At 17.4% G+C, this 25,000-nt stretch overlaps 7 protein-coding genes across 7 annotated transcripts; 3 read left to right on the top strand and 4 right to left on the bottom strand.

The window, feature by feature from the left end:
* Window positions 1-1,324: 1,324 nt before the first annotated feature.
* On the top strand, window positions 1,325-3,529 carry PADL01_0612000 (syntaxin binding protein, putative; the record flags this gene model as incomplete). The annotated part of the gene is made up of 1 exon (XM_028680849.1): window positions 1,325-3,529. The coding sequence occupies one exon, from the start codon at window positions 1,325-1,327 to the stop codon at window positions 3,527-3,529; it is 2,205 nt and encodes a 734-aa protein (XP_028537285.1).
* Window positions 3,530-4,496: 967 nt separating this feature from the next.
* PADL01_0611900 (conserved Plasmodium protein, unknown function) lies at window positions 4,497-7,794 on the bottom strand (the record flags this gene model as incomplete). The annotated part of the gene is made up of 2 exons (XM_028680847.1): window positions 4,497-7,129; window positions 7,605-7,794. The coding sequence occupies 2 exons, from the start codon at window positions 7,792-7,794 to the stop codon at window positions 4,497-4,499; spliced, it is 2,823 nt and encodes a 940-aa protein (XP_028537284.1).
* A 1,715-nt stretch (window positions 7,795-9,509) lies between these two features.
* PADL01_0611800 (AP-3 complex subunit beta, putative) lies at window positions 9,510-13,178 on the top strand (the record flags this gene model as incomplete). Its single annotated transcript, XM_028680846.1, has 1 exon — window positions 9,510-13,178. The coding sequence occupies one exon, from the start codon at window positions 9,510-9,512 to the stop codon at window positions 13,176-13,178; it is 3,669 nt and encodes a 1,222-aa protein (XP_028537283.1).
* A 558-nt stretch (window positions 13,179-13,736) lies between these two features.
* On the bottom strand, window positions 13,737-14,455 carry PADL01_0611700 (apicoplast ribosomal protein L18 precursor, putative; the record flags this gene model as incomplete). The annotated part of the gene is made up of 2 exons (XM_028680845.1): window positions 13,737-14,165; window positions 14,252-14,455. The coding sequence occupies 2 exons, from the start codon at window positions 14,453-14,455 to the stop codon at window positions 13,737-13,739; spliced, it is 633 nt and encodes a 210-aa protein (XP_028537282.1).
* A 2,088-nt stretch (window positions 14,456-16,543) lies between these two features.
* On the top strand, window positions 16,544-21,244 carry PADL01_0611600 (rhoptry protein ROP14; the record flags this gene model as incomplete). Its single annotated transcript, XM_028680844.1, has 4 exons — window positions 16,544-16,738; window positions 16,860-16,919; window positions 17,049-17,217; window positions 17,418-21,244. The coding sequence occupies 4 exons, from the start codon at window positions 16,544-16,546 to the stop codon at window positions 21,242-21,244; spliced, it is 4,251 nt and encodes a 1,416-aa protein (XP_028537281.1).
* Window positions 21,245-21,672: 428 nt separating this feature from the next.
* On the bottom strand, window positions 21,673-22,051 carry PADL01_0611500 (conserved Plasmodium protein, unknown function; the record flags this gene model as incomplete). The annotated part of the gene is made up of 2 exons (XM_028680843.1): window positions 21,673-21,815; window positions 22,012-22,051. 2 exons carry the CDS (start codon window positions 22,049-22,051, stop codon window positions 21,673-21,675), a joined length of 183 nt encoding a protein of 60 aa, XP_028537280.1.
* A 770-nt stretch (window positions 22,052-22,821) lies between these two features.
* PADL01_0611400 (conserved Plasmodium protein, unknown function) lies at window positions 22,822-23,663 on the bottom strand (the record flags this gene model as incomplete). The annotated part of the gene is made up of 4 exons (XM_028680842.1): window positions 22,822-22,875; window positions 22,978-23,041; window positions 23,347-23,402; window positions 23,601-23,663. The coding sequence occupies 4 exons, from the start codon at window positions 23,661-23,663 to the stop codon at window positions 22,822-22,824; spliced, it is 237 nt and encodes a 78-aa protein (XP_028537279.1).
* Window positions 23,664-25,000: the final 1,337 nt, after the last annotated feature.

Here is a 25,000-nt window from a genome sequence, read left to right as displayed (position 1 = left end):
AAAATATAAAAAAGTAAGGAATATATAATAATCAATTATATAATTAAATATATTATATATATATATAATATATATGTATCTTCATTTTATTATTTCTTTTGAATACAGTTTGAGATTTATAAAATGTCTTATGATGAAAAATATTATATATATAAGGCACATCCCTTCAAAGAACAACAAAAATGAATATATGTAAATATATTATAATATATATATAATATATATATAATATATATAATTATTTTTTTCTTATAATTTTTCTATCTTTTTTATTCTTAAAATAAGTTCTTTCAAAATTGGATAGCATATATATAATATATAATATATATATATATATATATATATTTTAAGTCTTAAAAGTATAAAAATGTGAAAAACATATTTAAAGATATGGAAATCACAATAACATAATAATACAATCATAACTTTTTTAATATGTATGATATGATTTCATGTTGATAAAAAAATGAGATATATATAATACTATTTTGAATATTAAAATAGCATAAATATTATATTATTACTTATTATATTTCTATCTTTTATATTTTATGTAAGAACACAAAATGATCCTACTATATTTCTTTTATGAATATGCAAAAATTTTTTTATCATATTATAACTCTCATACATAAAATGAAAAAAAATAAAAAATAAAAAAATAAAAAATAAAAAATAAAAAAATAAATAAAAATCTATATCATATATATATATATATATACATTTATGTGTATTTAATAAAAATTATGAATTCATATATAATTAAAATTTTCAACGAATAAAATATATATATTATATATATATATATATATATAATGTATTTACTTTTACACATATATATTATATATATTTTATATTTTTTTATTTTCCACTCTTTATTTTTTTTTTTTTTTTTTTTTTTTATGACAATGAATTATATATCTCCATCATATTAAAGCACAAATAATTGTTATAATAAAATATATGTATATAATATATATATTATTTATAATTTTTTTTATTTTTTAATTTTTTTACAAAATAATTTAATCATTAAATTAAAAAAAAATAAATATATATGTATATATAAATAAAATTAAAGTTTAATAATTTCAAAATTTTTTTTTTTTTTTTTGTGTTTTTTTTAAATCATATATATATATAATATATATATATGTATATTTTTTTTTTTTGAAAAGGATAATTCGATTTAAATTGTCACAATAATATATACATATATATATATATATATATATATATATATATATTTATTTATATTTATGTTTATATTTATGTTTATATTTATTTATATTTTTATTTATTATATGTAAAATGTTTATTTACAATGTCATTAAAAGAAGTTTGTCAAGAAAGAATTTTTAACGTGATAAATAAAATAACAGAAAAAAGTAGATATGTAATTATGATAGTAGATCATAATTCATATAGGATATTATCTTTATTGTGTAAGAATGAACAATTATTAGAACGAGGAGTCTCATTAATTGAATTAATTGATTCTGAAAGAAATAATTTAGAAGATTTTGATTGTATATATTTTCTTAGTTCAGAAATACAAAGTGTTCATATGATGATTAAAGATTTTAAAGATGAAAAACATGCTAAATATAAAAATATACATATTTTATTTACATCAAATATTTCAAAAGATAATAAAATTCTTGATTTAATTGCTACCAATAATTTTATTTTAAAAAGAATTAAAAGTTGTGCATGTATTAATTTAAATTTTCTTGCTTATGAAAGTCGTATTTTTTATTTCCAAAATTCTATTAATCTATATAATTATTTTCTTTCAATAAATAATGATATATTATCACACATTAGTTCTATGTTATTATCAGTCTGTTCATGTTTAAAAATATATCCATCAATTCGGTATCAAAATTCTGAATTGTGCAGGTCATTTTCACACATTTTTTATAATTCAATAAAAAATTTGCACACCATATATAATGATAAAAATAAAACCACAAATGAAAATAATAATAAAAATACATATACAAATAAAAATACATATACAAATAAAAATACATATACAAATAATAATACATATACAAATAATAATACATATACAAATAAAAATACATATACAAATAAAAATACATATACAAATAATAATACATATACAAGTAGTGATAACCAATCAGATGATTGCAATGATAAATATCCATATAATAATAATATAAATGATGATACTCTTTTAATATTGGATAGATCAATTGATACCAGTATTTTGTTCATACATGATTATTCATATCAAAGTCTTTGCTATGATCTATTAAATGTTAATACAATATATGAAACGAATTTTGATCCGACCAAAATAAATGAAGAACCATATGAAGATAAATATAACAATAAATGTAATGATAATAATTATTATGATGATAAAAATATAGACATGGAAAAAAAGAAAAAAAAAAAAAAAACTGACGCACATACTGTTATTTTCGAAATAACAAATAATGATCAAAAAAAAGAAGAAAAAGAAGCACTCCTTTCAGAAGAAGATCATTTATGGTCTAGTTATAGACATTATCATATTCAAGATGTAAATGAAATTATAAAAAATGAAATATCAGCATTTACAGAAAAAAATGCTGTAGTCAAAATTCAAAAAAAAAATGTTTTAAATCCAACTGAAGCTCTAGATGCATTAAGATCTTTACCACAATATGAAACATTAATTGAACAATATTGGTTGCATTATTATTTATGTAATAATTGTTTTAAATTATTACAAGATAAAAATATTGTTGATATTGGCTTAGTTGAACAAGATATATGTTGTAATGTTGATAAATATGGAAAGGAATTAAATCATCAAAAAAATTTGACAAGTGTTAATACTATCATTACAAGTGATGATTATGATCAAGAAGAAAAAACTCGTCTTCTTTTATTATATTTTATGAATTATATAAATATTAATGATAATGATAAAATGAAAATCATCGAATCGGCTCAACTGAATTTATCTATGAAAAAAATTATTGATCAATTCTTAAAACTAAATTTACATAATTCAGGATATTATCTTGCTTCAGAAGAACCAATACAATTATCATCAAATAAAATACATCATGTACTAGAAAACAGTAACAAAAAAAAAATTAAGCATTATAAAAATGTAGCCAAAAATTCAAAATATGAATTAAGTAGACATGAACCAATCATTAAAGATATAATAATAGATTTATTTAACGACACACTAGATAAAAATTATTTCCCTCATGTTGATCATGCACATCAACAAGATATAAAGACAGGACATACACCCCATGAAAATAAACAAAATGTTTCAAGAGGTACCATATGGGATTTTAAAACAGAAAACAAAAATCAAACAAAAAAAGACAAAAAAAGAAAAATTCTTATTTTCATTATTGGAGGTATTACATATCCGGAAATAAAACAAATATATGAAATGTCAAACGAATTGGACTTGGATATATATTTGGGTGGTACAAATTTATTAACAAGTAAGGTAATATTTGATCAATTTAAGCAATTTGATGCATCTTAACCTGAGTAGGTCATAATATAAAAAAATAATAAATAAATAAATAAATAAATAAAAAATAATAATAAATAAATATTAAATTATGTAGATATTATATTTATATATAATATACAAAATGTTTTATATCTATGTATATTTTGTTTTATTTCATTGTATTTTTTTTCTTTCCTATTTATTTATTTTAATTTTTTTTTTTTTTTTTTTTTTTTTTTTTTTCTTTTTTGGCTGTTCATAATATTTTTGTAGCTAGCTATTTTGTTGTTTCATACATATATATAATATATATTTGAATCAATTAAATATAAAACTTGTGAAATACCATTTTTATATTTATATAAGAATATATATAATTTTGTCTTAATTAAAAATTTAATAATAATGTAAAGAAATGTTTTATATTTATAATAAAAATTATAAGAGAGGTATTAATGATGATTGTATTTTTTTTTTTTTTTTTATAAAGAGGTGTGACAACAAAAAAAAAAAAAAAATAAATAAATAAATAAAATAAAATAATAATAATAAAACAAAATGAAACAATATAATTAATAGAGTTAATAAATAAAAAAAAGTGAAATATATAAAATTATAAATTACAAAACAATGAATGTATTAGGGAGAATAAAAGGTGAATAATAAGGGCCACATATATATTATATATTTATTTATTTAATTTTTTGTAACTACATTTATGGTGTCTCAGAATATATATATATATATATATATATATATATATATATATATATATTTATAACAAATAATACTATTAAATCATATAAAAGATTAAAAATAAATTTATATTTATATAAAAAAGCTGTCATATTAAGATGAGTGGTCTTTTTTGTTAACAAAAATGAAAAATGAAGTAAAATTTATAAAATATATAAAATATATAAAATATATAAAATATATAAAACATTATCTCTGTATATATATATATATATATATATATATTTATTTATTTTTTCTTTTAGAGGTGTTTTATATTTCTTTCCTGCTTAAATACGTGTATCCATTGATTCAATTTTCTATTAACATAACGTATTTTGTTTTGATTTTGTTTTAGATTTGTAAGGTTTGCATGACTAGTGGCTTCCATTTTTTTGGTTATAAAATATATAGATTCATTCCAATGTTTTAATATATCACAACTAAAATTTATATGATTAATTAAATGTTCATTGTTTTGTTTTTCTTCATCATATATGTTTTGTTTATTATGATATGTTTGTGTTGTTTTAAAAATGAATGGTATGATATAATATGAATTATTATCTACATCAAATATATTAAGACAATTATTAGTTTTTTTATCTTGATCAATATATATATAATGAAAATTATGTATAATGTGTGCAGTTTTATATTTTGTTATTTCAAATATAAATTCATATGATTTTTTTTTAATAAGTATAGCTAGTTCTAAATTATTAAGTTGATGTTTATTAAAATAAATATCTTCAAAAAAGGATAGAAAATAATTAGTACATATATCTGAAGAGTTATTATCATTTATTTTTTTTAAAATATAATCTCCTCTATCATATATCTTACAATAATGTTTACATATAATATCATTTTTAAGTCCTATATTATTTTGTAAATAAAATAAAACACAGAAAAAATGTTTCCATTCACCATCTTTTATATAAATATAATTATAACCTTTTTTAATAATATGGATATCATAAATATCTGTTTCATATATTCTTCTATTAATATTATGATTCATATTATTGTGTAAGTTGTCAAATTTAATGTCTTCAAAATGATAATCCTGTGATACTTCTTTGATATGAAAATTATATGAATTGTAATTATTGTAATTATTGTTATTATTGTAATTATTGTGATTGTTATAATTATTTTGATTATTTTTATTATCATAATTATTATTGTTGTCATTTGTAGTATCATTATTTGTATTATTATTATTATTTATAGATGTAAAAAATATATAATTCAATTTATCTATAAAACTTGTTTTATCAACACATTTGATTATTTCTTTTTTATCTTCAAATTGTATATCATTATGTTTTATTATTTCTTTTTTATTATTTTGAATATTTGTTTCATTTATATTATGTATATTTAGTTTTTCTTCTTCCATATAATTATCATTATATAATATCATCTCTTTATTGTTCATATCATTTTTTATTTGTTTAGTCATTTGTAATATATCTGTTGATATATTACTTTGGTCTTCAGTTAATTTGTTTGTAGAAATAAAAAATCCTTTTATTTTATTAATTTTCATAGAGATATTATTAAAAATATTATATTCATTTTTATGAGCATTGTCAATAATAATTTTGTTTTCACTATGATTTATATTGTTATTATGAATGTTATTATTAATATGGGTATCGCTTGTAATATTATTCTCATCATCATAATAATTGTCATCATAAATATTATCAATATTATTATTATTATCAATATTATCAATATTATTATTATTATTATTATCAATATTATTATTATCAATATTATCATTATTATCATTGTTGTTGTTAATCCTATCCTTTCTCACACAAATATCATATATATATATATATTCTGAACCATCACAATTTACATATTCTTTATACGTTTTTTCTAATATATCATGTAAATAGCTAAAATTATCATCTTGCATATTTCTTTCGTCATCTACTTTTTTAATTATAATCATTTTATTATTTTCATCAGAAATTATTGTATCTCTTAAATTATTATTTTTGTTTGTTATAAAATTTTGAAAATATTCTTCATTGTTAATATTACTTTTATTATCACTTGTATTATCTCCACATTTATCAGTTTTATTATCAATAAATTTATTGCTTTTAAAATCCATGGTTGAATTAAAAAACGGATTCATGTCATTATTATTAGTTTCATAAACATTTTGTGTTTTTATAGATTCTATATTAGAATTCTTTGAATCTATTATTTCATTTGGATTATCATGATCACAATACCATGCACGTAAAACATTCTTAGCCATACTTACACTGACATTATTGCTATTATTATTGATATTATTCATATTATTGATACTAATAATGTGTGTATTATTGTTTGAAATAGATTCATTTGCATAATTATTATTGTCACTATGAAGATTATAATTATTATTTGTATGAACGACATTTTTCTCTTCTTGATAATTATTCATATAATATTTGTAAAAAATATTATTTGAGTAAATTAAATTTTTCTTTTCATTATGTATGGGTGTAGATAATGGTTGATGAATTTTCAGTGGTTCCTTCAACTCATTATTTTTTAACAGGCTATCATTATTATAAAGAATATTATTATCATTATAATATATATTATTATTACTGTGAATATTTTTATTATTATTACTTTTCTCTTTATTTATTAAAACGGTAATCTTATCAGAACATGGAGTCTCTGTATTTGTTTTTTTATAAGTATCAGCAACATTGTTTATATGACTAGAAAATAGTTTCTCCTTCTCTTCATTTTCTATAGTATTTAAAGCGCAACGTTTTGTATGTGACATATATGAAGAAAACGTTTCAATACTTGAAAGATTATTTTTGTTCTTTATTAATTTATTTTTTGACACTGTAAAAAAATATTCATCTGAAAATATATAAAATATTTAAAATATATATAAAATATATATAAAATATATAAAATATATATAAAATATATAATTATATATGTGCAAAATAAAAATAATAAATAAATAAATACATAATATTATATATTAATTTAAAATAATAAAGACATATATATATGATAAATATAAAAATAAAAATATATATAAAGATTATTTATTCATTATATAAATCATTAAAAAGAATAAATAAATATAAAAATATATATATATATATATATATATATGTGTAATTTACATGTTAATATATTATTATTATATGTTATCATATTACAACTAATTATTCATCTTTATTTTTATATATGCGGAATGTGCATTCATATAAAATAAAATATATGTATAATATATATATGTAATATTATTTTTATTTTTTCAATGATAATATATATTATATATATATATATATATATTTTATTTTTTTATTTTTTTTATTTTTACCTTTTTGGTTGTCCTTTTCATTTTCTGTTGTTTCTATAAATTCTTCTGGCACAAGTTTTTTTTTTTTGGAAGTTATAAAAAACAGGTCTTCCATTTTAAAAAACAAAAAGAACAGAAAAAATGTAACAAAATTTAAAAATGGTAAGAAGAAATGAACAGTAAATGATTCAATAATACTTGATGTAATCATTTATACTTATAAAAATAGAAATTAAAAAATTAAATCAACATATAAATAAATAAATAAATATATATATTATATATATATATATATATTTTAATATACAAAAGAACAAGAATTTTCAAATGTTTTTTTCTATATTTACAAATATATAAAATATAAACATATATATTATATATATAATATATTTGTTATAGGTTTTATTTGTTTTTTTTTTTTTTAATATAGGTACTAATATAATATATTATATATATATATATATATTAGTTACACACAAAAAAAAAAAAAAAAAAAAAAAAAAAAAAAAAAAAAAAGGGAACATAGGTATAATATAAATTTTAAGGAACAAAAATAAATAAACACGCACATATAATTTTTAGCAAACAAAAAATAATAATATATAAATATAATATATATATATATATATATATATATATTTATATTTATTTATTTAATTTTATATATTTCTACACATTTTTATTTGTCGATATTATTTTGAACGGACAAAAAAGAACACAAAAAAAAAAAAAAAAAAAAAAAAAAATAGTCATGTGGTAAAATATTTAAGGGTTCAAAAAATTATATAAAATATAAAAGGGAAAAAAAAAGAGATTTTCTCAATGTGAATTTTATGAATATGTTGATAAGAAAGGCCAAATTTTAAACATAAAAAGAAAAGAAAAAATAACAAATAAAAATAAATATATAAATATATTTATATATATATTTATATATGTGTGAATTTTTTTGTTTTATATCATTTAAAAAAAAAAGAAAGAATATATTTCTTTTTTTTATGTTCTTTTTTTTTACCACCATCATTTATATACAGTTGATTGTATTAATAAACACCATTAAGAATATATAAGAATAGAACATAAAGAGAAAATAAAAAAAAAAATATATATATATATATATTTATTTATTTATATGTGTTCACCATCCTGTGTAGTCACATACATATGTCGTTATGATGTAATCCTATTTATTCTTTAAAATACATCAGAAGTTATTTTAAATTTACATAAAAAAAAAAAAAAAAAACACATTAATTGGATATAACTGTATTTATAATAATATGTATTTTGCCTTTTTATTATTTCTTACAATTTTATTGTTCTTTTGAGAATAACAAATATATATATATATATAATATATATATTTTTTTTTAGTCTGCTTTTTATTTTATTATAAATAAATCAAATCTTCTTATAATGTAACATATAATTATTATGACATTCTGTTTGTAATATTATAAAAAAAAAAAAATATAAATAAATAAATATATATATATATATATTATATATATGTTAAGGTTTATATTTGTATATATTATTTAAAGGCTTAATAAATATTAATTAAACTAATTTATCAAACATTAAAAAAAATGAACAATTAATATAAAAAAAAAAAAATATATATATATAATATTTTATATTATATTATATTATATATATATATATTTACAACAATGTTCTTATTCCTTTTTATTTTTATTTTAATTTTTTATTTTATTTATATATAATGTAATATATAGGTTAATATTTTATCAATCCAGCTCGTTCTCTAAAAAAATCAATAAATAAATAAATAAAACAAATAAGAAAAAAACAAATCCTTATTATGTATATATAATATTTATTTATTTGTAAAATGAATTAATTGTCATATATATTTACATATATATTTACATATATATATATTTCATTTATTTGTTTAATAAGATGGATTCTTTAAAGATTAACATTAAAATTCCCCTTCTTGAGAAAGCAGCCTCAAATGTGAAAGACATAATATCTCACATAAAATTGAATGATGGAATATATTTTGATAAGAATAAATATGATGAGAATGAAATAATTATGAATTTAGAATGTACTAATATATATAAAAAGATAGAAACAATGAAACATATCCTGATTGCTCATATTTTAAAAATTGATGTATCTAATTTATTTTTTGATGTATTAAAAAATATATCTATTAATAATTTAACACTTAAAAAATTAATATATAATTATTTAATATTATATGCAGAAGGAAATGAAGATTTAACTATTTTAACTATAAATTCTTTTAAAAATGATTTAAATAATAATAACTATCAAATAAGAGCATCAGCATTAAAAGCTATGGCATCTATAAAATCTATAGATATGATCAATATAATAATTAATTCTTTAAAAAAACTATCTAAAGATAAATCACCATATGTTAGAAAATCATGTGCAGATGTTATACCTTCTATATATAATATTGATAAAGATCAATTTCTGTTTTTAAGAAATATACTTTTAGATCTATTAAATGATCAAGATGTTATAGTGCTCTCATCAGCAGTCATGTCATTTAATTGTTTGTGTATATATAATCAAACAAACCACAACAATAAAAATAAAATAAAAATTAATAATAATAATAAAAATAATGATGATGATGGTGATGGTGATGATAATTATTGCTATCATTTCAATGTTCAAGATTCTAATAATTTTAAACCAAACATTTATAAATGTCTACCTTCAAATGAATTGAATTATCTAGATAAAAACAATTCAGTCTCTTATGATTTATCTTATCTCTCATCATATGAACATTTTTGTGACGGTAATTCGATGGAAAGACAAAGAGACAAATTTATTGAACAAAATGATAACATGTTAGAAAAAAGAGAATCAAAAACGCAAACGGATGAATATATTTTAATGTATACTGATGAGAATAATAATGGAATTAAAAATGAAAAAAAAAATAATAATAATAATAATATTAGAGATAAAAATGTCCATATTAATAATAATCATGTTGATTCAATAAAAAATGGAGAGATGCCTAATATATATGTGAACCTTAAACCTTCAGAATATTCAAAAGATCCTTCAAGATATAAAGAAAAAAATGAAATATATAATTCATTAGCATGTCTACATCCATACTATTACAAACTATGTTCTTATTTATTATTGTTTCATCCATTCCATCAAATATATCTCATGGATCTTTTATTACGATACTGCAAAATGTTTTATAAAGACCCACTTAATAATAAAAAAATAAATTTAAAAAATAAAATAAGAAAAGAAAATAATTATATATACTCTAATGGTAGCTTTATAAATAAATCAAGTTGTTATCTTCATAATATTGATGAAGACGATTTTTCTTCATATGATATAGATATAGAAATATTTATAGATAAATTAATAATATTATTATCATCTAATAGTTATAGTGTTATTTTAATGTGTATTTCTTCTTTATATCATTTAACAAAATTTATGTATAAAGAATATATAATAGATTCTATAATTAATACTTTATTTAGATGTACTATAGAAAAAAATGAAGATATGTATGAAATATTTTTAAAAAGTGTAAAACATATTATTATATATTTAAAAGATTATTTTATAAAATATTTATCTTTTTTTTATATCAAACCTGAAGATAATAATATTATAAAATCGATAAAAATAGATCTATTATATGAATTACAAAATGATTATAATAAAATTATTATATTAGATGAGTTTTTATATCTTTTATATATTCCTAATATATCTGAAGATATTATTAAAAAACTATTTTCATATATAACATCTATAGCTCTAACAAATTCTATATGTTTATCAAACGTTATGCAACATATTATATTTATGTTAAATTCAAATATTAAATTATATTCTTATCAATCTATATTATCCTTAAGAAAGTTATTAAGACAAAGTCATCACAATCAAATTGTTCAAATTCTTTTTTTTTTGTGTAAAATATTTTTATCTATTCAATTAGAAGAAGTCAAAATATCAATTCTTTGCACTCTTTCGAATTATCAAAAATATATTGATCCTTTATTATTATATGATATATCTCGCATATTACTAAAATTTTTTAATACGTCAACAAAAATTATGAAAATACATATAATTCATTTTGTCTTCAAAGTATGGATATATCAGTATGCTTCTCTCATGATACAATCAAATGAAAATGTTGACAATCAAACAAATAATATCACACATAGTTATATATCTACTACTAGTGATATTAGTTTAAATAAAAAAATACATATCAATCAAGCTGAAGATCAAATGGAAACATCCACAGAAAGTTTAGAAGGAAAACATTTCGAATGTGACAAAAATGATGATGTCAAAAAATATGAATGTCAAAATGATGATGTCATAAAGGATCAAATAAATAATGGTCAGGAAAATAATAAAATAGATCCTATCAACACCACCACCAACAACAACAACAATAATAATAATATTAATAATATTAATAATTATATTTATGATCATACATTAAGCAACTCATTTTTTAGAAACGAAAAATTTAATAAACAACACCTTTCCTTATTAAAAAAACATTTTGAAAATTATGAAAAATTATGTAAACAAACCTTTATGATAGCACTGGAAGATCAACATTTTAATGTTCAAGATACCAGTAAGACTTATATTAATATCTTCTTAAGATTAAAAGAATTAAGTGTTGAAAAAAATATTTCTTTAAATATATTACAACGAAATTTTTTTAATGAGCATCTAGATATTTATTCTCTTCCTTTGTATTACTTAAAATGTTTTTTTACAAATGATGACAATATTATTTCTTCAAAATGTTTACAAGAAAATGAAAAGAATTGCAGCCCAAACGTGCATAGTTATGAAACAAAATCAAGTGATCATAATATAAAAGTGGATGATAATATCATAAAAACAAATTCTGATAAAATAAATGAAAAATATGATGACTTAAAAAATTCATCATGTAAAGAAAATAATTCAAATCATTTTGACTATAAAAAAAATTCATTTTTATTTCAACTAAATACTGTATCTAATATATTAAATAAAAAAATTTCATCATATGTAGAATTACCTGACTTTGCATATGATGACCTACCAAAAATTGAACACATTAATAAAAATGAAAAAAAAGAAAATATTACTAGCATCTCTTCAAAAGATATACAAAGAAATAACACATATAATAAATTCATCAATGAACGTATTTTTACAAATATGGATGATTTTTATAAAGAACAAAATTTTCATACTAGTCACCAAACAAATAAAAATTATTCAGAAAAATCTAGGCTATTTAATAAAGGCACAAAAATTCAAGGTGAAGATGAAGAATCTGAAGATGAAAATGAAAATGAAAATGAAAATGAAGAAACAAATGAAAAAATAAATGAAAAAATAAATGAAAAAATAAATGGAGACACAAATGATGATGAAAATAAAAATAAACATCAAACATTTTGTAATAATTCAAATAATCAATCCACAAATATTAATAATACTTCTCATTTCATACATGAAAAAGTAATTGATGAACAAATGGATGATATAGAAAAATTCTTTTTTAGTGACGAAAATTAAAAAAAAATGAAAAGTAGTAAATTATTATAGTATAATGAATAAATAAATAAATAAATATATATATATATATATGTGTTAATTTTTATATTTTATTTTTTGAATGATGAAAATCTTTTTTATTTTTTTCTTTTCTTTTCTTTTTTTTTTTTTTTCTTTTTTTCCTGAACAGTTCATAATTTTTTATGTAAAAAAATATAAAAATATATGAACAAGTAAGGTAAAAAAAATAAAGAAAGAAATGAAGAAATGATAAGACAAAAGTAATTATATTGTATCTATAATATTTATGTTATTCCTAGATATTATATATATATATTTTTTTTTTCGTATTATTAAATATATATGTATATATTTTTATTTTTAAAGATAGTTTATTTAATTACTAAAAAAAAAAAAAAAAAAAAACAAGTTGTAAATGTTTTGTTATATCCATTTGGTTAAAAAAAAAAAAAATAATAAATAAATACATAAATAATATATATATATATATATTTTTTCATATTTTAATACTATTATTTGATCGAATAATATATATTTATTTTTATTTTTTATAGACTTTTATAATAATAAACCTACTGCTCTTGCTCCTTCGGCTAGAGCTTCAACTTTTCCAGCATATGGATGTCTAGCTCGATCAAAGCGTACTTTAAATATTCCTTTATTTAAAGCTTTTTTCCCTATAATTTTACCAATTTCCCAAGCCGATTTAATAGTTCTTCCATTATTTATAATACGATTTGTTGCTTTCCTTCTGTATGTTCCTAATATTTTAGAAAGTGTAGCATCTCTTGAACATGTTGAACATAATACATATTTTTTATAATCATCAATTATTGAAGCATATATATGATTATTTGTATTTCTCACTCTAAGTCTTGGCACTCTTTTTCCTTCTCTTATTTCTTTATCGACATTTGAACATTCATTCTCATCTGAATTTTTTTCAACTTTCTCAACCTTCTCTTTTAATAAACTTTCCAAAATTTTCTAAAAGGATAAAATAAAATATACACATTTATTAATATAAATAAATATATACATATATATATATATATATATATATATAATATTACACTTGTGTGTCTTTTTCTTTTCTTCTCCTTCAGGTCTTTATTTGCTCTAGTTGCTACTTGTTCAGGTGTATTCTTCTTTTTGTTTTTTTTTTCAGAGTATAATAAAAAATTCGGCTTATACAAAACACTCTTGTTAATTATGAAATTTTCTATTACACCAAGAAAAATAAAAATTATTGAAAATATTATGAACGATATGTACATATTAAAAATGTACAGTATGGAATTTATACAAAAAAATAAAAAAATAAAAAATAAAAATAAAAAATAAAAATAAAAATAAAAAAGAAAAAGAAAAAGGAACCAGATAAGTATTAATGTATTTATAATATATTAAAAAAAGCATACACTTTTGTATATATATATATTTATATATATATATTATATCCATATATAATAATAAAAATGCTTAAATGGATAAAACGGTATATATAAATATATATATATATATATTTTCTTATTTTTAAATTCTTTTCAAAAAAAAAAAAAAATATATTATATATATATATATATTCATATTTATAATATTTCATAATTTTAAGAATATATAAATAATAATAAAAAAAATATATTGTACTAATAATTATGTGTTTAATAAAATTATAAGGCACATGAATTTTTTATGCACATATTATATAATATATAAATAAATATTTATATATATACATATAATATTTCCCTTATTGTTGTTTATGTATTTTATCAAACTGTGCTAATGTTTTGAACATTAGCTTTTAAGAAGAGCAAAAAAAAATATATATTAAAATATTTATATAACATATACCCACTGAATTTAAGAAAATATAAAAATGAAAACTAGAAAGTATATATTATATATTTAAAGGGAAGAAGTTATCCATATAATGCAAAGGTTATATAATATATATATATATTTTTTATTTGTAAATTATTATGTCCTCATATATGCTTTATTAGATTTATTCATTTGAAGTGTCATATATATTTTTTAAAAATACCTTATATGACAATATATGGATATATATTAAAACCATCAAAAAAATGTAGATATATTTCTTGTTATCTAAATTTTTTTTTTTTTTTTTTAAATAATGGAGAAATGGATATTATTTTTGTTAATCATATATAAATAATTAAAACAAATTTAAACTATAACAGTTTTATGAATATATTTTATAAAAAAATAAGAAAAGAAAGGGAGAAAACATAATACCAGATATTAGATATATATATCATGATTTGTTACAAAATGTTTTCTATTTGAATATTTTTTTTTTTTTTTTTTTCTATATATAGATGTTATCTATGTATTCACCGATTTTTTTTTTTTTCCTCCTTCCCCCCCTTTCATTCAATGTTAATATATACACACAATATGTATTACTTTGTCTTATGGTTGTATTATATTTTTATATCTTTTGAAATATGAAGGGTATGGTAATAATTATATTATTACTTTTATTTTTATCTGTTCCATGAAATATAAAAAATGTTATATATGAACTTATAATTATATGGGTGTTCATATATCTTTTTTTTTTTTTTTTTTAATATGGTTTCATAATTTTTCTATTAATAACATGTAATATGAGTAAATTACCAAATTATTCAAAAAAAAAAAAAAAAGAAAAAAAAAAAATTCTTTCTGTTATATACAATTAATATGCACCATTTTTGCATACATCCTAAATGAATTGAAATAGTTCTAAAAAAAAAGAAAAAATAGAAAACAATAAAAAAAATATATATATATATTATTATATATATATAATATGCATATAAATGAATTAAAATATAAAATTCTCCCATTTTTTTTTTTGTGAAGAAATTGTACTCACATATATAGACATACCTGTAAATATATTTTATTCATTGTTGTAAATTTATATATTTATATTTTTTTTCTATGATAACTATTAATTAGAGGTAAAAAAAAAAAATATGTTCTATATTTTTCCATTTTTTTCTTTTTTATATTTGATGGTTGAAAGTTAATATTATTTTTGTATATATGTAGAAATGAAAAAAATAGAAACAAACGTACCAAGTTATGATAAATTGTATTTTATTTTAACACATGATATATAATTTGAAATATATTAATATTTGACAAAAACACACAAATGAATATAAACATATAAATATAAATATAAAGATAAAGATAAAGATATTTATATAAACACAAATATATACAACCATAAATATATATATATATATATATATATATATATATATATATTTTATATATATATATGTTTGTAGAACATACATGAACCGAAAGGGAAAAAAAGAAAAAAGAAAGAAAAAAAAAAAATGGATAAAAATGATGTAAAAGATGAAACAAAAATTTTACTAAATGATAAAGATATAGATAAAAGCAAAAAAATTGGTAAAATTAGAAATTGTATAAATAATTTCTTTAAAACGTTATTCCAAAAAAATGCACAATATGATACTTTCTTTTATAAAAACAAATCTCTAGAAAATACTTTTTGGTCTTCTCAAATAGTAAAACATAAAAAATTATAAGAAAAATATAAGTGAACTGAAAAGATGACATAATATATAGTTTATATTTAAAAAAAATAAAAAAAAAAAAAAAAAAATTTCTTTCTTTTTATTCTTACAGATTTATACTAGAATATTGTTGATATCGTGTATTTTTTCATTTATCGTATCATGGAATCAAGTAGGCTTCCCACATAAAAAAAAAAAAACACACAAAATAAAAAAAAATGTATAATATATATATATTACATATATATATATATATATATATATATTTTTTTTTTTATTTGTTTATTTCTATTCCTTGTAGAATGTGGCACTCATTGGAGAAAATGGTCTTACTCCAGCTAAAAATTATGTTGATAAAATGTTCGATGAACTTAAAAATGAAAGTATATGGGTTAAATTTCAAAATTTCCACTCCATTTTTTGGTTTATACCAGCTAGCGATTTTAATATTAATCTGCTAGCCATTATAGGTAAAAAAAAAAAAAAAAAAAAAAAAAAAAAAAAAAAAAAAAAAATATATATATATATAATAAAATGGTGAACGTGTACTAATTTAAACTAAAAAATGACATATAAGGAAGAAACAAATATATATATATATATATATATATATATATATATATATTTATATATTTATATATTTATTTCATTTATTAATTCACCCATTTAGGTATTGTGCTCAGTTGTGTGAGTCTTCTATTCAATTACACCAATTTAATTACACTAGTACCCATTTATATTATCCTCCAATCTATATATAGCATAGGGAATATATGGTTTAATTATGTATATGAAATTGAAATACTTGAATTATTATTTTTGTGTTTTTTCTTAGTACCTTTTTGTGGAAATCATTTAAAAAAGAGATTTTCATCAACGTGTTTAATAAAATATATTTGTAGATGTTTTGTATTTAAAGTTCTTATAGGTACTAGCTTAATACGATTTAGAAATAGTGATTTATGGGGGAAATTATTAGGAAAATATTATTTATATGAAACACAACCATTACCAACAATTCTTTCTTATTTATTTCATTCATGTATTACATTAAGCAAAATGGATAATATATTTTGTATATTAACAGAATGTGTATTTTCTTTTCTCATACTTTTTCCTATTAGATCATTTCGATTAGTTGGAGGTTCTCTTATTTTTATTTATTGTATTTTAAATTTTATTACTGGGAATTCATACTTATTTTACTTTTTACTTATGGCTCCATTAATGTTTTGTTTTGATGATAAGATATTATTAAAATTGTTTTTTTTTAAATGGAGAAGATATGAAATCATAAATATAGTAAAAGAGAAATTGGCTAGTAAAAATAAAAGTAAACGATATTTTAAAAGTTTTGATATTTTTTATTTTACTGGTTTCAATTCTGATGATTTAGTTAAGATATATGATGCTTATTTTAATATAAAATATCAAAAAGAATATGTAGGGAAATCCTCCACCCCACAAAAAAAAAAAAATAATAAATTTAATAAATATAATGAACAATCTTCATATGATGATAATTATGAACAAGGAGATGAGGAACATTATTATTATGATAATGAAGAGTATGGTGAATATGATGAATATGATGAATATGATGAAGATAATTATGATAATTATCATAATGGTCATAATAGCTCATTAAATTATCAAATTACAAAAGAACAAATACATAAGAATCAATCACCATCAAAACAGAAACAACAACATCAACAATATAGAGCTTTAATATCAAAATCTTCTTCTAAAGAAATAAATTTATTTTATAAAAAACAAAATATTTTGAAAAGTATAAAAAATGATTTATATAATACATTTTATTGGTTATTTTCACAAAATGGATTACACTATATTATAAAGAATTATAATGTATCTATAGAAATATTTATACATATTATTTGTTCTTTATTAATTATAATATTTAATTGTATTATAACAACATCTATATATCCTATTACTTCTATTTTATTTTATATATATATTGTACTTTTCCTTTCTTATATTATATTTTTATTTGGATATACAAAAAATATATTTTCACGTATTATAAGTCAATTGTCTTTATTATCAGTAATTTTATTAATTTATTCTAATCAGATATTTCTACATGGATTTGTTAATATATATTATAATAGTTTATTCTTTATTCATTTCCTAACATTGTGTATTCTTTCTATGTTTTATTTAAATAATAAAAGATTCATCTTCAAATTTACTACACAATATTTCTATTTTATTCTCTTTATCTATTTTGCATATTTCTTCCTACAAAATATTTTATCACCTAATCAAATTATGAATGCTCAATATGGCTCTTTCGAAATTATGAATATATATGGATCATTTGGAAAAATAAAAAAAATCAGAAAAGAAATTATTATTGAAGGAACAGACTCAGAAAAAATTGATGATAATACAAAATGGAATACATATGAATTTTATTGTAAACCTGATAATATTTATAAAAAAATGTGTACACAATTCAGACTTCTATATAATTTTATTCCAGTCCTTTATATTGATAGATTGGATTGGCAATTTAATACACTCAGCGATAAAGAAGATGAAACCATTTTAGAAAATGAATGGTTCAAAAATTTTCTTATCAAACTTTCAAATAATGATAAAAATATTCTTTCCTTATTATATAAAAATCCTTTTGAAAATAACAAAAATAGGAATAATCAAAATAAAATATTCTTAAGAATCTCTAATGCTACTTATAAATTCACAAAAAATGGAAAAAAAAATTGGTGGGATGTTGTTTCATCAAAAGTTATTATAAATCCAAGACAAATTCCAAAATTACCTGAACAGGTCAGGCAAAATGTATATAACATGCATGAACAGTTAGAAAAGGCAAAAACAATAAAAAAAAAAAAAATGAGTAAGTACGAAGATAAAGATAAAGATAAAGATTTAAATGATGAAAATATGGTGAACTATAAAAAATATAACATGAGAAAATATAAATCCATAGATCAAAATATGAATGATATAGAATTATCAAATGACGTAACAAAGAATGATATTGAATCAGATAAAGAAACACAAAATGATGTTATTTTAAATGATAAATTTATTGGAATTGACCTAAAATATAATAATATAACTAATGATTTTGATCCAACTGATAAAGAAGAGGCATACCATAATTTAAGAAAGATAAAAAAAGAAAAATATAATAAAGCAAAGGAAAGACATGAACAAAATTTTAATGAACAATATGAAAGAGTAAAGAAAATATTAGAAGATCATAAAAAGAAATTAGAAGATGAAAATGAAATAATTAAGAAAGAAAAAAGAAAATTAGAAAACCAAAAAGATTTATTAAATAAAGAAAAACAAGAATTACAAGAAGAAAAAAAAAAATTAGTCTATCAAAAAAAGATACAAGAACATAATATGTTGGAACAAGATAAGAAAATACAAGAAGAGAAATTTATGGAAAAGAAACAAAAACTAACGGAAAAATTTTTAGAACAAAAACAAAAAGAAGATCAACAAATTTTAGAAAGAAATATAAAAGAAGAACAAAATATTATGAACAAACTTAAAAAATTACAAGAAGAAAAAAATCAATTTGAAAAAAAAAAATTATTTCTTGAACAAAAAAAAATACAAGAACAAAAACTAATTGATCAAGAAAAAAAATATTTACAACAACAACAAAACAAATTATTACAAATTAAAAAACAAATGCAAAATGAAAAACAAGAAGAACAAAATAAAGTAGATCAACAATTAAATGAAAAGCTAAAAAAGGAATTACTGTTACAAAATGAAGATATTATAAATAATAAATATATATCTAATCCTATTCATAATAATAATAATAATTTTAATAATACTAACCATATGAATAATATCAAAAAAATGAATCATGATATGAATACTTATAATACAAAAGAACTCAACGAACAAATAAATAACGAATTTGAAAGTGAGTTAGAAAATAATGTGGAGCCATATCCACATGAAATTATATATGACAACGGAAATAATGAACAAGTAAAATATACAAATAGATATTTGAATAACCACTTGAATGATCATTTAAATCATAATTTTAAAAACAATAATAATAATAATAATAATAATAATAATAATAATCAATTAAATGGATCATATAATAAATCTACTCAACACAATTATTATAATCAAGACGTATCATATTTTAAACCAAGCCATAATATATATAACAAATTCGAGAACAAAGACAATAAAATAAATAATGAACAAGCTAATAATAAATTACAAAAATTTACTGTAGATGAAAATATCAAAAATAAATTAGATAATGCTATTAAAAATTCTTATTCTAAATATAATTTATTAAATAATTATACAAATAAAATAAATAAATTAGGTTTATTAGATGTATATAACAAACCAAACAACTTTTCTAGTATTAGTGAATTGAATTATAAACCAAATGAAAAATATCATAATGAAAGCTATATAACACATGCAGTTAAAGAAAATAATGAATAATAATAATAAAAAAAAAAATAATAAAATTTATAAAATATAGGATATAATATTTTAACAATCATCTTCTATACTTCCACACATGTTCATATTACATTGTATCTAAATGTAATTCTATGTATCATATTTTTATATAAAAACATTCTTCTTAATAATTCATTTAATTTTTTTTCTTTTTGTTTTTGTTTTTTAAATTAAAAATTTAATAAGTTTTCATATTCTTTTTTTTAGATTTGTCCTTTTTTAATAACACATATATATATATATATATATTTCATAAGTTCTTAAAAGACATATATTTTATGTGTTATATGTCTATTGATATATAAACAATTTGAATTTTTAAAATTCTTAATTAGTTATATAAAAAAAAATTATTACAAATATAAAATATTAAACATACATATATATATATATGTGTGTTCCTATTTTTAATTTGAGCTTTTCTCCTTTAATAAGTTCTCTCTTTGCTTTCTTCTATATTCATTATTATAAGAATGAATTTCGTTTTTTTCTTTGTCAACATTTAAATACCATAAACTGAGAGTGGAAAGACCCAACGGTATTGCTGTCCCTAAACAATTAAAATGTTATATGTTATTCAATTTTATTTTAGTTATATTTTTTAAAAAAAATAAAATAAAAAGAGGAAAAAGGAGGTTTACATATAATGTTATACATACCAATAAAATACAAATAAATAAATATATATATATATATATATATAAACATATATTATATACATTTTATTTTACATTATTTTTAGGTACCTATTATTACACAAGTACACCAACTAAGAAACCTTTTCATATTTGTCATATCATGATAATAAGTTTTTTAAATTATCTTTTATGTTATAATCCTTTCTCCTTTTTTTTTTTAATTATAACATTAGTTAAGCCACATGATAAAAATGTTTATTTTTATTATAATGGTATTTTAAATATTCATATAAAAAAATAAATGCTTTTAATTCATATGGCATAAATGACTAAGTATATAAGTATGTTCTTTATTTCTTTTTCTTTTGAACCTTGAAATTAGAAGGGAAAAAAAAAAAAAAAAAAAATTTCAACTTATAATGTTTTATATTTTAAAAAAAATAAATAGAAAAAGTTTATTTTGTAAATAAAATTATTTAAAAAGAATAACAAAAAAAAAAAAAAAAAAAACATATATATATATATATATATATATATATATATATATATATACATTTATATATACATAATATTTGTATAATTAATATAATAATATAACAACTTAAATACAAAATAAAAAGGAATAATTTAAAAATGTTTTATTATAAAATGAAATATATAGTATCCATATACATTTACAATTACATGTATATATATGTGTGTGTATTAAATCATTTCCTCCCTTTTTCTTTTCCCTTTTATTCTCATAAGGAAAATTCAAATGACATAATATCTTTTTAAAAGGATTTATAAGTATTACAAATATATATATGTATAATATGATTTATTTGCCTTTAATTTTTCAAAAAAAAAAAAAAAAAAAAAATTTTTAATTTTTAATAAATTAATTTGAGATTTTTACTTGAAATGATAGTTTTTTTATTTAGTATTACTAGATGCGTTAATTTTTGAATATAATAATGAATCCTTTGTCTGTAAAAAATAAAAAATAAACATATATACATATATATATATATATATATATATATATAACATTTTTGTATCATTTTTCTTTTTTTATGTTTCCATTTTTACATTTGAAATTCGGTACGTTGCATAGGTTCCTAAAAGGAATGCTACTATAAAGGTTATTACAATCCTATTTGAAAAAACAAAAAAAAAACACAAAAAAATTATGAACATGTTCATAATATTTACAATAATTTGGTATTTTTTTTTTTTTTTTTTTTTTTTTCATTTTGGCTATATTTATTTTATTCTGAACTGTTCATATAAAAAAAAAAAAAATGAATTTACAAAACAAACAGTTTTCTCCAAAATGATTGTATTATCCAAAAGATATAAATAAAATGTAATTATATAAATATATATATATATATATATATATTTAATAATAAGGTTAATATTTATAAAAGTATGATAATTATTTTTTTGATTCTTTACCATAAGGTGATATGAAACTGAACACTTTTTTGATTTTCATCATATACTACACCTGACTACAAATTAAAAAAAAAAAAAACATATAAGATAAGATAAAGGATAATTTTTCTTTATATAATTACAATTTTCATTTAATTTCCAAATACATATAATTTATCCCTCATACGAGGATTGTCGTTCTGTTTGTTTATTTTGTTTGTTTGTTTATGTTTTTTTTTTTTTATTTTTGTGTTTATAATTATGTTTTTCTATACCTGAGCAGAAACAAAATATATATAGACTAATATATAATAAAGATAACTGAAAAGGAACTTCATTTTTTCATACTCTGTATTTTGAATTATATAGTTATATTATAAACTCTCTTTAAAACTTTTATTTTGTATTATATATAATAAAATCATTAATTAAATCTTATACATATTTAAATAAATAAATATATATATATAATAATAGTTATTAATTATTATTTATATGTATATTTACTTTTTGTTTCTTTATATATATATAATATATATATATTATAAATATGAAAAGGTTTTATAGTATTAGTTTTATTTTGATTTTTTTTTTTTTTTTTTTTTTTTTTTTTTTACATATATATATGTTCAAAATTTTTAATGGGTAAAAGGATAAAAAAAATAAAAGTTTTTTTTTTTTTTTTTAAACATGCATAATAATAAATATAATATATATATATATATATATATATAATAATATTATATATATTTATTAATATATATATATTTTATATATTATATGTATATAATATTTATAAATATATATTATATTAATATGTCATTATATAATGACATTTATTTTATTTTTTTATTTTTTTCTTCCTTTATCATTATTTCTTTTTAATTTTTATACTTTAAATAAAAATAAAAGAAAAAAAAAAAAATTTACATAATATATATTTATATACATATTATATATATATATTTTTTTCTCCTTAATGATTTTAAAAAATTTATATATTTTTTTGTCTTTTATTAAAAATATAAGTAACAAAAGGAAAAATCAAAAAAAGAAGGATTTGAGAATAAGAATTATATAAAAATAAAATATATATATATATATATATATATATGTTTATTTATTCATAATATGTATAAATAGTATAATATCTTTATAATAACATTTAAATGATTATATAATTATAGAATTTTTTTTTTCTTTTTTTTCGCCGTTGCCCAAAAAAAAAACAAAAAAAAAAAAAAGTTGTATTATGTAATGGAAAATATATAATAATGTATTTATTAAAATATAATAAAACATCCAAATAATGTTTTATATAAATATTGAAAAAAAATAAAAGAAAACAAGCCTTATTTCTTAACATATCTTATTATATAAATGGTACTTGTAAAATATTTTGTTAATGTTAATTGTTCTTTTGTAAATTGTGTATATATATATATAAGATGGAAGCATGTTATATATTTTTCATATTAAAACATTGGGATATATGAGAAATATAAAATATATTATAAGGAAAATATTATGATAAACACTATTATGTATAAATAATTATATGGAATTATTTATTTATTCATTGTTATTTCAACAATGTTTCTTAAACATATCAAAAGTATATATTAAATATATATATATATATATATATATATTTATATATATAATAAAGTAACAA

The sequence above is a fragment of the Plasmodium sp. gorilla clade G2 genome (genome assembly GCF_900097015.1).
Source record: "Plasmodium sp. gorilla clade G2 genome assembly, chromosome: 6".
Lineage (NCBI taxonomy): Eukaryota > Apicomplexa > Aconoidasida > Haemosporida > Plasmodiidae > Plasmodium > Plasmodium adleri (nom. inval.).
The sequence above is the reverse complement of the archived record's forward strand: the minus strand, read 5'-3'. Positions and strand labels throughout refer to the sequence as shown.